Raw genomic sequence first — 14,496 nt, forward strand, 5'->3', positions numbered from 1 at the left:
CTGTTCATTAGTGATGGAGTGAAGAGGCACATAGACATTAACATTTCATTTATCTTTACTTCTTCTGGATTCTGAGGTTGGGGAATGGCGCTAATGGCCCATTTCCCCAAACTGCCTTTTCCACCACCACCCATACTTAAGCAGAAAACATTGCCTGCCTCCCCTTAGCTGCTGCATGGTTAATAACATCAGGAGATTCTCTTTCCCAACCACAGTCAAATTCATGGCAAAGCGTTTGGAGTAGATGTTATATTTTATTATGTCCTGTCAAATTAAAGGGAGTATCTATCATTATGCCAACTAGTTTTATGACACTACAAGAGAACTTTACCAGATGCTCTAGCTCAGTTTTTATTGGCTTCCTTATTCTATCTACTTTCAATAGCATTTATTCCTTCACTGTTATCCTCTGTTCATCCCAAACACTTAAAGTAATTGACTGTCATAATACAAACACATTTTATTCATGCAATGTGAGTTTCAGTCACTATTTAGAATTCAACCAATTCACTTTTATTTTGCACTATATGTGATTCATTTTAATCTCTTTCAATAAATTACATTTTTCCTCAAGCTTTTTGAAGCTTTATGTTTAAAAGGGTAACTATTGCATCTAACTATCTACATTTCTGGAAAATCATTACTACAGATGTAAAATTCCCTTCACACCCCCCCCCCAAAGAAGTAATGGGAAAAAGACTTTTGGGGGGGGCAGAACGCACAGGAAAACCTCAGAGATTTGGGAGGAAATTTAAAAATGTGCAATACTTATTTTTAAATGCTCTTTACAGATCTCAAGTCACTTGTTGATTGAGGAACATAAAATATATGATGTATAATTTGTTTGTTCATTAAATTGACATTAACATTAAACATTTTAAAATAAAATTGCTTAGTAAATTTGTAATTACTGGGCATGGTTCAATAGTGCCCTACCGCTGGTGGCCAGCATCACGGTCCTGGTGTGCACGTGGCCTCACCAGTGGAGGCCACAATGTAGCACTTCTGGGCCAAGCCCCAAAATGAGCAGAAATGTTGGTTTCTAGAAGGAGCAGGTTGCGCACACCAGGGCTGGTGATGCTCACCCCCAGCGGGTAGCGCACTTATTGGATTTTGCCACTATGCTTTTAAATCTAATATATCAAAATGTGATAATTTTTTGAGCAAACCAAGTTATACATAACACATTTTAGGATCCTATTTGAACGAGAAGGAACTTCAGAAAGTAGTCTCTGAAACGTTAGGATCCCAGAAGCCACAAAAAGCAGGAAGTACTGAAGACAAAGGAAGGCTGATGTACAGCATCTGTTCCTGTTTGTGAGGGAGTTTAGGGAACTGCTGAAATCTGTCCCCATTTGTGGGGTAGGGAGATCTTGTCTAAAAGAAAAGGCTATTGAGAGCTTATTAACCTGTATAACACTCTCTTACCCATTAGGAATAATATCCAAGCATACTTAATTTAAGGACTTTTAAGCAACCTCAACCTATTATTTGAAGAGGAGTGACATTTTATTCCTTTTTGTAAATAATTCCACCAAATAACCATCTTAAGTTTTGTTCATTTTGAAAGGTTGTCTCTAGTGGTTCAGACTGTGACTGCAGAGTGGGAGGAGCGACAGAGACATTTTTCTCCTCCATGCTCTTCCTGCTCTGAATTTTGGCTAGATGGTCTTTTTGCCTGTCTAGCAGGGTTGCGTTGAAGCGGGAGGGAATGAGGCTGCGAGGCCCAAGGATACACTGTAAGCCGGCCTCCCCTCCCTGCCCACCTGAATGACCCCTTTCCCTCCTTTCCAAAATTGCTTTTGCTTGGTCAGAGAGGCAGCTGCTGAGGTTCTCCCTGCACTGGCTGCACGGGGCAGGAGAAGAAGCTGGAATCTTGGATTCCAGGATATGAGGCCAGAGTGCTATCTCCAACCTTGGATCCAGGAATTCAAAATAGCCTACCCCGCCCCCCCCCGACTGTCTAGGATTGCTCTCTCCAGCATTAAGCTGAGTATATGTGCTACTTGGGGGAGAGAGAAAATATTACTTCTTTGAGTCCTCCAGCCTATACAGTTGGGATCTGTATTGCCACTTCTCCCAACCTCTTAAATAGGAAACTTTTATGACTAATTGATATGCATGCATATCTGTGAAACATTAAAGAGTAAAAGCTGTTAACGTATGCTTCTATGCAAATAAATTTAAATTATGTAGTTTTCCTTTAGCATTCATTTCCATCTGTAAGACATAGATGATTGCGACCAGGTATATAATAATAGATTATTAAGTAATAACTCATTTTATTTATAATATATGTTTATGGGTTTTGTTTTGTTTTTGTAATTGAAGAGGAGTGTCTCCTACGCTACATCCGTACTCTGTTTTATTTTGCTGTAAACCCTATTATGCTATCACAGGATTTTTCCCATGCAACTTACAGTGTTCTATTGCATGTATTTATTTGACTCTGCAGGATGATGCATAAAAATAATGGGATTCTTTAGCTTTTGCTTCCCTAAATAGTGGGAAGTCTAAAGCTATGTCAGCAGCAGTGGTTACTTTTGCAGCAGAGATCATTGGGGATTTTGGGTGACTTTGTGAAACTATCTTATTTAATAATCTATTAAATTACACCTCACCTTCCCACTAAAATAGCACTTAAGATGACTAACAATAAAATGACAAAAACGGTAAATGTTAATTAAAACGTTAAAACCCATGAATTAAAAAGGTATCCAATAAAATTTAAAAAAACATGCAATAAAACACAAATTCAAATGAAAATAAAAGCCAAATAAAAGCACATCAATAAGACAGAAATAATGGCACCCGCCAAATTTGGCAGCAAATCTGCTTAGATGCCAAAAGCTTGCCTGAACAAAACAAAGTTTTTGCCTTAGGGCAGAATGTGAACAAAGATGGAGCTACCTTGGCTTCTCTAGGCATGGAGTGCCAAAGCCTGGCAGAAGAAGGCCCTCTCTCATAAAGGCCTGAGAAAGCTCTCTCTCTCATGTTCCCTGCACATGTGCCTAGTGGGACCAAGTGAAGGGGTTCTCCTGAGAATCTTCAAACCCAGGCAGGCTTATATGGGGGAATGTGATCTTTCAAATAGATTGTTCTGAAACTGTGTAGGGCTTCAAAGGTTATAACCAGCACTTTGAATTGTGCCTGGAAACAGCCCTGTAGCCAGTGACACTTTTTAACAAGGGAGTTGCTTGCTCCCTCTACCTGGTCCTGGTCAGTAGTCTGGCCGCAGCATTCTGGACCAGCTGAAGTTTCCAACTATGAAAGTATGTTTGTTAGGAATTGGTGGTGTGTGAACAGAATGCTAGATGAGATGGACCCTTGATCTGATCCAACATTGCTCTTTTTAGGGACTTACAGATAGTTGGACTCCCAAGGCAGTATCCAGCTCCACAACGCCGTGACACCACTCAAAGCATCCAACAACTTCAATTCAAAACTACTCAGTGTTTCATTAGGCCTCTGGCTTTAACCATCCATCTGCTTTCACTCTTGCCATTTGCATCACTGAAAGAGAGTTGCCAACTCTTGAAACCCACCATTTTGGTACCAGCAGTTTTTAGAGTCTAGGGGCATAGTCCAGCACAATCACTGTCTATTCACCTTAGGAGCATTGCTAAAACAGTCGGAGCAGGGAAGAGAATCTTATCTTGCATATCTGGCAGCTGGCCAAAGAGGATATGAAACTAAAAAGGAGACACACTATTTCCCCCAGGTTTGACGGCAATTCAATACGGAAATGCCAGCTTGGGTTTAGAGGAGATTTTAAAAGCAGGTTATATTTCAGCACAATGACGTGCAGTAACAGAAACAGAGCTGTGTCTATATTGCTGTCCCAGAGTTATGTCTTCTTATTCCTGATTTGTAAGTCAACCCAATGTTTTATATATAGGTGGGCATACACCCTTGTTTGTTCATGTAGTGCCATTGTAGGCAGCAGTCAAGTGGGGTGGGACTCATGTATCGTTCGCCTGGTTTATGGTGAGCCAGTCGTGTGAAATGACTTTCATATGCAGTAGTGGGCCACTGCATGCCACTACAAAGGCATCAAAATGCAGGTGTGTGGTAGAATGCATATCTAGATCTGCATGGCTGGATTTGCATATGGCCAGCCCCCACATGAATGGGCTAGGACCTGCTGACTGAGCAAATTTTGAGCGGCCATCCCAGGTCTGCTTTGGACCTTTAATAGCTTGAACTGTTCTAATCTACTAACTAACAGGTCTCACAAGAGGCTCAAAGGCGGTAGCAGCCATCTCTCACTCTGTTAATGGTAAATTATCCTCAGTATTTAGTAATTAGATTCTTAGATACTGGATACAATGCACTTAATGATATGATAGTACAATATATTTCCCAGAGTGTTGTAATTCTGAGGCTTGTTCAGATTCAAGCTGATTGGCTGCTTGCAGTCCCTAGCCACCGCCTAAATCCATGTCTTTCAACTAGGTTGATGCAATCAATGCTGTTTAGAAATAGCATTGGGGCAGTGACGGGGCAGAATGTTACTGCAGCCGGCATACCTGTGGCTATAACCGCTTGTGTGGATGTCTGGCTCATGTGACCAGTGTCATGGCATAAAACATCCCAAGTCCCTCCTCTGACTTTACACTGCTTGTAAGTAAACTGCTTGTGAGCATTTAATTTCACAAGAAAACTCTGTACAGTAATGGCAATCCATTTATCTATGTAATGACTTCTTGAATTAGTGTGCTGTAGAACTTAATTAGAGACTGGGCTAAGAACAGAGACCTGTGTTTAGTAACAGAACTCTCAACTACCGAACATGATTTGAATATGGAGAAAGGCCAAGTCTTAGTAGCAGAGCATGTGTTTTGCATGCAGAAGGTCCCAGGTTCAGTATCTCCAGGTACGACTGGGAAAAATGGTTGTCTGAAATTCCTGAGAGCTGCTGTCCATCAGTGTAGACAATTCTGAACTAGATGGACCAGTGTTCCGACCCCATATAAGGCAATTTCCTATATTCCTTTGGGAGTTAAAGGACAAGTGTGCATTCCATATAGAGACTGATTTGGCTGTTCTACAGCAATATAATAGAAGATAGAATCTAAGAGCTTTATCACACCAGCGTTATACTGTGCAATCACTGCGAACTGCATGCAAAGGACTCTGAAGCTTTCCAGCTTATAATCTGCTTTTATTGTGAAGTACTCCCGTGCATCCTGCTTTAATTGTGCTATGAAGCCAAAAGAAGTGCAATATTTAGCCACCAGATTTCAAGCGTATCTTCTGAGCGGCCACTGGGGCACAGGAGCAGGATTTGATATGAATTAAACAAATGCTTACATCTGCGTAAGCTTTAAAGATAAAGACTTCAAAATTGGCACAGTAATAGATATTAAGGAGAGCTTTAAGCATACCAAATTTGAATTGGATTGGGTCATCCATTTATTTTTTTACATTTCCACCCTTAAACCACTTCCTAGTATGCAAAGGATCTTGCCACCCAATAGCAACAATAACAACAACGCTGACAGCTTAGCGCTGTAGGGATAATTCGAGAGAAACATGTACATGGGATGAAGCTTTCAGGCAAAGTTTGCCAAACTTCTAGCTGAGGCACATTTATTATTGTCTGATTTATAATTGGAAGCACACTTCACTCTTACACCCAAAAGGTTTACTTTTACAATGTAAATATTATTTATATATTTGTCTGCTAATTTTGCATTGCAACAGGTATTCACACTATCCTGTTTGGATAATTACAATGCATTATATGTGGGTTTGCCTTTGAAAATGGCTCTGATTCCCAGCTTGCCTCTGCCAAAAATTCCTTCTCCTTCATAGACACCTTCAGATTGGGGGAGCATCAGAGAATGGCCTCTGGGTCATCTTTAGGTACTAAAATCTCAAGCCTAATAAAGTAGGACTTTATTAGACAAATACAGCACTTTGAACTGTGCCTGGAAATAAATAAATAAATAAATAAATAAATAATAATTCTTACCCGCCTCTTCATTTTGATTGAGGTGGGGAACAATAGTAAATATAAAACACATAAAACTGAATTAAAACATAATATACATTGTTAAAACATCCTAAAAACATTCTAAACTTCGACTGGATAGGCCTGCCGGAAGAGATCAGTCTTGATAGCTTTCTTAGCCAGGTAACAAAGCCTGGAGTCACAACTGAGGAAAAAAGCCAAGAGTCAGAGTTAAGAAATGCCAGGAGGGCCTAACAGCCAGCCGGGTGGGCGCATGGCCAGTCCAGAGCACGTTAATACTTTACTAATAGGAAGGTGCAGTTCTGATAGCTTACCATAGAGGGCAGCCTCACACAATTCTAGCCCTGCCAGCTCCTGACATTTTCGAGCATCATTGCCTTTAATTTATTTATTTATTTATTTATTTATTTACATTTATATACCGCCCCACAGCCGAAGCTCTCTGGGCGGTTTACAACGGTTTAATTCCTTAATTAAATTATTTTTTTCTACTACGCTAGTTAGCACATCCTCACAGATAATCTAGGAATTATTGATCTAAGGGAATATCACCCAGAATAAGCCACTCCTGCATTTCCCTTCCTTGTACAGCTCCTATATCACCTTCTCCTTTAAAGTGCTGGGCAAGCCAACCATGGCTTTCCAAAGTATTTCGGGTATCCTGCATTATATCTCTGTAGATGCAAAAAGAAGTGTATGCATCTGAGAATATGCAAAATGCCCTTCCCTCTTATCCAGGTATATCTGGTTTGTGGTGTCTACGCAGAGCTAAACCACAGTACCACCCCAAAAAAAGAAAGAAAGTTAAGCCATTGCAAATTATCATATCTTAATTTTTGGCTTCTCTATCATATTTTTTTAGCTAATCATGTTTTTCATTATTATTCAGAAAATGTTGTTTGATTTATAACTTAATGGTGCCTGGGATGCACAATTTGCTGCAATTAGCCAAGGGTGCTGGTGTTACACTGATTGATTATTTAGAAAATAAATATGGTGTGTGTGTGTGTGTGTGTGTGTGTGTGTGTGAGACAGAGAGAGAGAGAGAGAGAGAGAGAGAGAGATCTTCTTAATTATGAATCATGAATAACAGGTAAATAAGGAAACAGATTAATGGCTAGAGAAAATAATAAGGAAGCATATAATTCCACATGCCCAAACTTATGAAATCCTTTTGCTGTGGCTTTTTTTATATTTGATAGCTTGCATTTTACGATTGAATGGAAAACAGATCCAAAGCAGCAACTTTTTATCATTAATTCAGAGAATTACTGAAATTATCTTTAGTCCCCTTTGGCTACAATCCTATACCCATTCCCATATTGAACTCAATGTGACGGACTTCTGAGTAGGTATCTATACGATTCTGCTGTATATTTCATTCAGGACAACTGAATGAAATATAATTCTTACCCTATTTCTTCGATTCTAAGACACACTTTTCCCCCCATATAAACATCTCTAAAAATGAATCGCGGGTGTGTCTTAGGTTTTTTTTTTTCTGTTGGTGGTACTGAAATTAGTGTGCATCTTACAATCGATGGCATCTTACCATCGAAGAAATACGGTAATTAATTGTATCTTGATACTTCTATTGTGATAATGCTTAACATTCCCACCTCATTACTCAGAGTAATACCTAACCATAAGAACTTACTTTTCTGACCCATGCCTCCAATAAATTTACATTCCTTATTCAAGCCAAAAATATGAATGATAAATAAGTATTAATATTCGATCTACCAAAGATTAATTTCTTAAATATTTTTTATTTAAAAATACAATTTTAGTTGGTAATAATGTATGATCCTTTCCCTATTTTTCCATTTAAAAGGGGGGGGGAATGGCCCTCCTACTGTTGTATTAGCAGTCAGCTTTTGCTTGTTTCATTGATATATAGTAACACTTGGAGCAAGGTCTCCATGATATCAGATTAGAGATGATTTTTAGCAAAGACATATCCATTGTTTGCTTTGATAAGTAGGTGAGATAAAAGCCTCTAGGGGGGAAATAAGCCTGGGTATTTTTGCAATATGCTTTCATAAGTAATCATGAAAGATCCAACCCATGTCAAGTATGCTTTACAATATTAGAGACTAACAAAGAAGCAGATAGGTTTACACACGATCCCATTCTTATCTACTTATTTGTTAGTTCACTTAGGGGACAGTTATATTTGTTTCAGCTCCTCCAGAAGGCTGTCATTCACAGATAAATCTGCTTTCCATGTTACCTGGCCAGAAATAAATTTGGTCCTCGCTTGTGATTCTTCTTTCAGCCCTTTTTTGTAATAAGTAAGAGCCACCCAGAATCAGGCAGGTACACAAATGTCTTAAGAAGGCAGCTAGGCTTAATTATTGGCCATAGAACTATCCGCAACAGGCCAAACTAAATGTGAGGCTAAAGGCATTGCTTAGAAATACTGTAGTGGTTTTTAATTCATTCAAATGGTGTAGGGAGGTTTTTTTTCATCAGGTTGAGAAGGGGGGGCAACCCTTTCCTTCCTGACACATTCTCCACTAACTCTCCCCCCGCCCTGCAACAGCTATTAGCTTCATAAGGCAAGCGGTCACAAATGCCATGTCTGGTTTAGACCTGGGATTGTAAGTAAAGAGAAATAGGCCTACTCAGTCATTACATTCAGGAGAATAATCAACACGACATCATTCTCAGATTCGTGCTCATTCTTCCCTCTCTTCATTTCTCACAGTCACAAAATTATCTGTGTTCATCTGAGTGTGGGCTCTCCATATCGATTTGATTGAAAACAAATCAGGACACTGGTTGCAAGGGGCATGTCAGGTTGGTAAGGGAGATACTACATTCTAAACTAAAATGCAGCCTAGTTACTTTTTCCTCATGGAGAAGGGCATATTCTCCATGAGGAAACTAGGGCCTCAGCTAGACCTAGCGGTCTAGAGGGACGGAGGGGTGAAGATCTCACAATATTTTTATCATGAGATCTCCCTTCTGTTTACACGTGCCCGCCATTTTGTTTTTAAAAAATACACAGAAGAAGCATATGAGCGCTCATGTGCTCAGAGGTAAGGTGTTTTTTAAAACACACACACACACACACCACAAATTATTTTCCCCCTCCCCCCACCCCACCCCAATGGGCGCAGTTCCCAGTTCCTTGCGAGTAACCACGAGAAGCCAGGACAAACTGCGATGCTCAGCCACACGTTCTGCGGTCTTGGGATCATCCCAAGACCATGGAAAAAACGGGCTGAAAGGGTAGGACGAGATCCCGGAAAAAGGGAGGGATCATCCCTCCCTGCTCCTGGGGATCCCCTGTGAGTCATGTGGATGCACAGGGACGATCCGAGTGATTGCCCTGGGATATCACCCCGTCCAGCTATGACCTAAGACTTTTTATCAAGTTAAGATGCTTTAGAATATAACGACTCTGACCAGAGTAAGAGAATTAGGAAGGGGGATATTGCAACGTTCACAACGGATAACCAATGTAATAACAGTCAAGAACTGATGTCAGGGTTGTTGAGGCCACATCTGAATTATGAACCTACCTTTCAGGAATTCTGGATACTGAAATTCTTCAAAGGTGTGAATCCTTCCTACAAGAAAATACTTTGCAATCAAAATTACATTTTTTTTCTGTGTTATCCTAGGGGAAACTATGACATTGGTATAGGTTTTATTGTTGAATTAATAAACTATTGTTGATAGTGTGCCCTCCAATAATATTTTGAATACTGAAGAGAAATAAGCTTTCAAACTAAGAAATGTTATTCTTTATTAACTTACCAGGTGTCTTCAACTAGTATATCAGTAATGGCAGACAAGCTTCCTAAAAGATTGCTTTTGCACCACTGGTTGTCTTCCCCAGGAGGTCAGAGATGCAGAAGTCAGATGGGTGTGTTCTAGGGCACACACTCAATTCTTTAAGAGCAACAAGAAGTCTCAAGAGGCCTGTAACAACCTATTCTAGTTATTAAGAAGCTCCTTTTTTCCTTTATAGTTTTGGACCACCCAAAGTGATGACATGCCTGCTTTTCCAAACCTTTTAATTCCTGTTCTCCCTTTATAATTCTTTTATTTCACATGTCATACTATTGTTTTAGATGATGAGGCCTCTTACTAAATTATTGATTGGGAAAAGGGTTCCCTTGAAAGTTTGCAAACTACTGCTGCTGAAGACAAAGAACCAGTAGTCAGATTTAAGGTTTGCTTGGTTAATAAATATCTATTTTGATTAAGATAACTCACTTAACTTAACTTAACTTAACTTAACTTACTTCAGTCTTAAAAGCTGTTCCTAAAATTAGGTGGAATAGTTGGATCTCATTTGTTGCCTCTTTACCACCTCATTACCACCATCCACTGATTTTTAATTGCATATAGTGAAATTAATAGGCTGGATCCAGGGTTTCCCTCCAACAGTAGGAGCACTCCTTGAGTGAATTTCCCCTTAGGATGCTCCAGCTGGTAGTGGAGGGTGACACATTATTTGCTGATGGCACTGCAGTTCCCATGCTGTTCCAGAAGGCCATCCAACCCTCCAGAGCAGAGGGGGTTGGAATCAGCAAGGATCCCCTTCTTCATCAGCAGAAATATTCCCCTGGATCAGAAACCTTCCCCAGACATAAAAAAAAGCCCTTCTGTCCAGGGGAGGCAGATGCCGATCCATAGCATTGTTGATTTAGGGTGCAATCCTATGCATATTTAGACAGAAAAAAGTCCTACAACTCTTAGCGTGCGGAATGCTGGGAGTTGTAGGACTTTTTTCCCTGTCTAAACATGCATAGGATTTTGCCTTAATTCCATTTCTGAGAGAACCAGTATGGTGTAGTGGCTAAGGTGGTGGACTGGGAGTCTGGAGATCCGGGTTCTAGTCCCCACTTGGCCATGGAAACCCACTGAGTGACTTTGGGCCAGTCACAGACTCTCAGCCCAACCTACCTCACAGGCTTGTTGTTGTGAGGATAACATGGTGTCATGTCTAACCCTACTGCCCCTGTTTTGGGGGAAGGTGTTTCAGGTAATCAATCAGATTCAGATTCAGAACTAGAAGAGGTGGCGCCAGACACCAGCTAGCCTGTACCACTGAGAGAGGAAGCTCTCACGGGCGAAACCCCAGCTGGGAGTCAGCCCTCTCCGGAGCTTATCTCTTCAAGGCCAAATCCTACACACTCAGTGGGAAGTGAGCTTTCTCCCGGAGGAGAGCGTCCTGACAAGCTAGCTGATGCTAGGTTCCGCTGGAACTAAAAAGCTCGGAGCAGAAGGAAGGCGTGAGAAAGACGGTCTGACTAGGATTGCTCCAAAACCTTCCCCCGCACCAGGCTCTCTGAAGTTACGGGCATTTGGGACAATTCTTGAGTGAACAATTGTCTTGCTTAGTTTGCATAGTTTTGCCTAGGGGGAAGTTTCCAAGAGATTAGACTCTCTTCTGGTAGAAGAGATGTTTGTTGCTTAATAAAAGTTTTGTAGATTACTTAGCAAGCCTTGTCATTTGCCTCCCATCGAAAGCAAAAGTTTTCTGAGAAACATGACACATGGAGAGGAAGAGGATTACATACGCCGCCTTGGGTTCTTTGGAGGAAAAAAGCGAGATATAAATGTAAGAAAGAAAGAAAGAAAGAAAGAAAGATGTCTGTGTTAACTTCTTCATCATGTTTTGGTAGTTCCTTGACAGGACTTACATAATGAGTAATGTTTGAAATGCTTTAATTATATTACAGACATTTTCTATAAAATATGCCTTTGTTTTACAGCTCTTTCAAACATTTGATTGGGGGCCTGGATGATGTTTCCAACAAAGCATATGAGGATGCCGAAGCAAAAGCAAAGTAAGTGTCAATTAATGCCTTTCACTTTTTAATATTCTTTTCAACATGCTTGCCTTAATGCTACATTTTTTTTAAGGAGGCAAAAGAAATCCAATTAAGGTAGTTCTTGAAAGCATTCCTTCATAAAAGAAAACCATAAAAAAATAAAATGAAAGAAAATCACTGCTAGTAGTTAGTTATTTTTTTTATCATGTTAACTTCCAAAAGCACAGAACAGATTACATGGCATTATTAGAGAAAATAAATAAAGCCATACAAATGATAATCCACAAGGCCACAATATGTGGCTCTTGGGCTGCATTTGGCTTGGTAAGTCAGAGGTAATTAAGACCTAGGCTAGTATTTGTGGGATGTACAGAATCTGTTCTGTCTGTATTTTGCAGATTGTCAGGCACATTTTGTTCCGTCATCATCCCACGGATGGAAAAAGGTTTTTTTTTTCCCCATTTCCAAATTTGCGCAAATGCAGATTTGAGCAAATTTGTACATGCACATGTGCAAATCCCCCCACATATGCAGAAATCCCCCTCAAAATGTACATTTTCACACTTTAACATATGGGGCAAATGTACATTTTGGGCGGGCTTTTTTTTTTTTTTTTTTTTAAAGTAGTGTATTTTTCTGCAATGAAAAGTTAGGGAAATAGTTTGCAATTCCGCAGACTGTGCCTGGCAGGAAAAAGCCAGCCCACTGCAGAATCTGCCATTCGGATTCATAAAATCCAAACTCATTTGGTTCCTTTGCAGATTTCTCTGACTTCTGTGATAGGTCCCAATGTTGGTGATTGAGAGAGAAAATAGGCCTGCCATGGGCTAGGAGGAGCTCATTCTCCTGGTAGCCTAATACATCAGCAAGGTCATTTCTGAAGGACAATTTCATGGACATAAGGGAGTGCAGGTGGATCCATTGTTGCCCTTGAAGCAAAGCTGTTGTAGCCCAGGTTAGGGTTATGTGGCCTCATGGTAACAGCACTTGCAGCCTCTTGAATGTTTGTTCCCGAGACCAACTGCATGAGGAACAAAGGAGAGAGCAATGGGAAGAACGACAGTCTGCTTCCTCCCCCTGGCTCATTCCCTCCATCCATGGGTCAGTTTCCTGCTGTACCTGTGCATCAGTGGGAGTGACCACATTGGGCATTTAGTCATTCTAAAAGCAACTGGGAATCAGTGGAAGCACCTGTTCCAGAACAAACAGGTAGATTAGTGGAGCTCGCAGGAGAGCATTTGCTTGTTTCTGGGTTGCTTTTACAACTGATAAATCCCGGTTGTACCATCCGTCACTGGCTGGCTCTACACGATCAGCAGGAGTTCAGGAGTCCAGTTGGATACTGTCCATTGTAAATTGTTGCAACTTCCCACATGTAGTTGTGCAAACTACAGCTTTGATATGATTGAAGAAAGCGGACTACAAAGATTGGTTGGAAAGACTAGCTAATGAACAGTGTTTCAGTAAACATACTTATTAAGTATAGAAATAATGTCTCCCTGACAGACCAGCTGTAAGCACTAGTCTTATAACTTGGAGAGATGTTCTTGCTTCTCAAAAATCCGTATATTCCAGCAAATTGATGATAAGGGCTGCTATAATTGCCACTTAGACATTCTTCTGCCTGAATGATCTTAATAGAAAGTCTTACAACTGTGCATTATAGTTTAATCTTCTCTATAATACCAGAATGAATTCTATTTATTATTATTTTTGCAATAAACGAATAGAGACAAAGGTTGCTGAGAGGTGTAAATGGGAAGATGCCTAAAAAATCTAAAGTTTAAATAGTAACTCCTTATAACATCTATAACTTTGGTAGATTATTTTTGATAATTCAACAGCATTTATTACATTAGAAAAGCCTTATATGTGCTGTTAGAACATTATGAATGCTCAGCAGGCTTCTGTGTGTGCAATCCTAGTGGGACGAGGAATCATACACATAAATTGGTTCTTTGAGTATTACTTCTTTTCTTGATCCAAAAGCCAAGAATATATGAGGAAGAGAGGATACTCAAGTCAGCCCCTGCATGCCAGTTCAAATGATCACTGCAGTCCGTCATGGATTATTTAAGCCATGATGGGTTTGATGTGTGCTGGAGGCCATTTTTAATATTCAACCCATGGCAGGAGATTGGCATGATTTATTGTGTCATCTGAATCCAGATGGCAGGAGCTGTTTTAAGGTTACACAAATAACCCTGCAACAGACCATTGTAGGTTTTGGACAACATGACAAAGCATGCCAACCCTCCACTGGACGTTGAATATTAAAAATGGCTGCCGACACACACACGCAAGCTACAGTGAGCTGTCGTGATCAGGCAGAATAAGTCCCTGTTTTATCTTCCCTGATTAAAAAAAAAATCAGGTTGGTTTCAGAGGGATGTGGTCTATGTGAATTTATTGGATTAGTAATCTGGTTATCCTGTTTGCTAGAAGTATGGTTCTTTAACGCAATGTGATTTTACATGGGATGTCCTATATGGCTTATGTGCATCAGTGGGAACTTATAGAGATCAGTATGAAGGTGATGATAATGATTTTAGCTAGTGAGTAGTGTATGTCACCTTAATTTTACTTTTATAGTCAGTATTAGCTAATCCAAAGCGATGCTCATTAGGCTCTAAATACTTCTATTAGACTACTACTACAAGTACTACTACTGTAACCCAATTAAAGAATCTTAGTTGATTAATTATCTCAGTTTGAATTTTAATG

At 40.1% G+C, this 14,496-nt stretch overlaps 1 protein-coding gene across 2 annotated transcripts in view; it reads left to right on the forward strand.

Moving 5' to 3' along the window:
- PRKG1 (protein kinase cGMP-dependent 1) overlaps positions 1-14,496 on the forward strand; it is a 705,793-nt gene that overhangs the window by 589,967 nt on the left and 101,330 nt on the right. The window contains exon 9 of one of the 2 annotated variants that reach the window (XM_063132952.1): positions 11,713-11,787. In XM_063132952.1, the coding sequence (XP_062989022.1) occupies positions 11,713-11,787 (75 nt within the window). Of the gene's footprint in view, positions 1-11,712; positions 11,788-14,496 lie in introns of those variants that run through there. The other variant, XM_063132954.1, reaches the window with a different exon arrangement.

This window comes from Elgaria multicarinata, chromosome 8, assembly GCF_023053635.1.
Source record: "Elgaria multicarinata webbii isolate HBS135686 ecotype San Diego chromosome 8, rElgMul1.1.pri, whole genome shotgun sequence".
Lineage (NCBI taxonomy): Eukaryota > Metazoa > Chordata > Lepidosauria > Squamata > Anguidae > Elgaria > Elgaria multicarinata.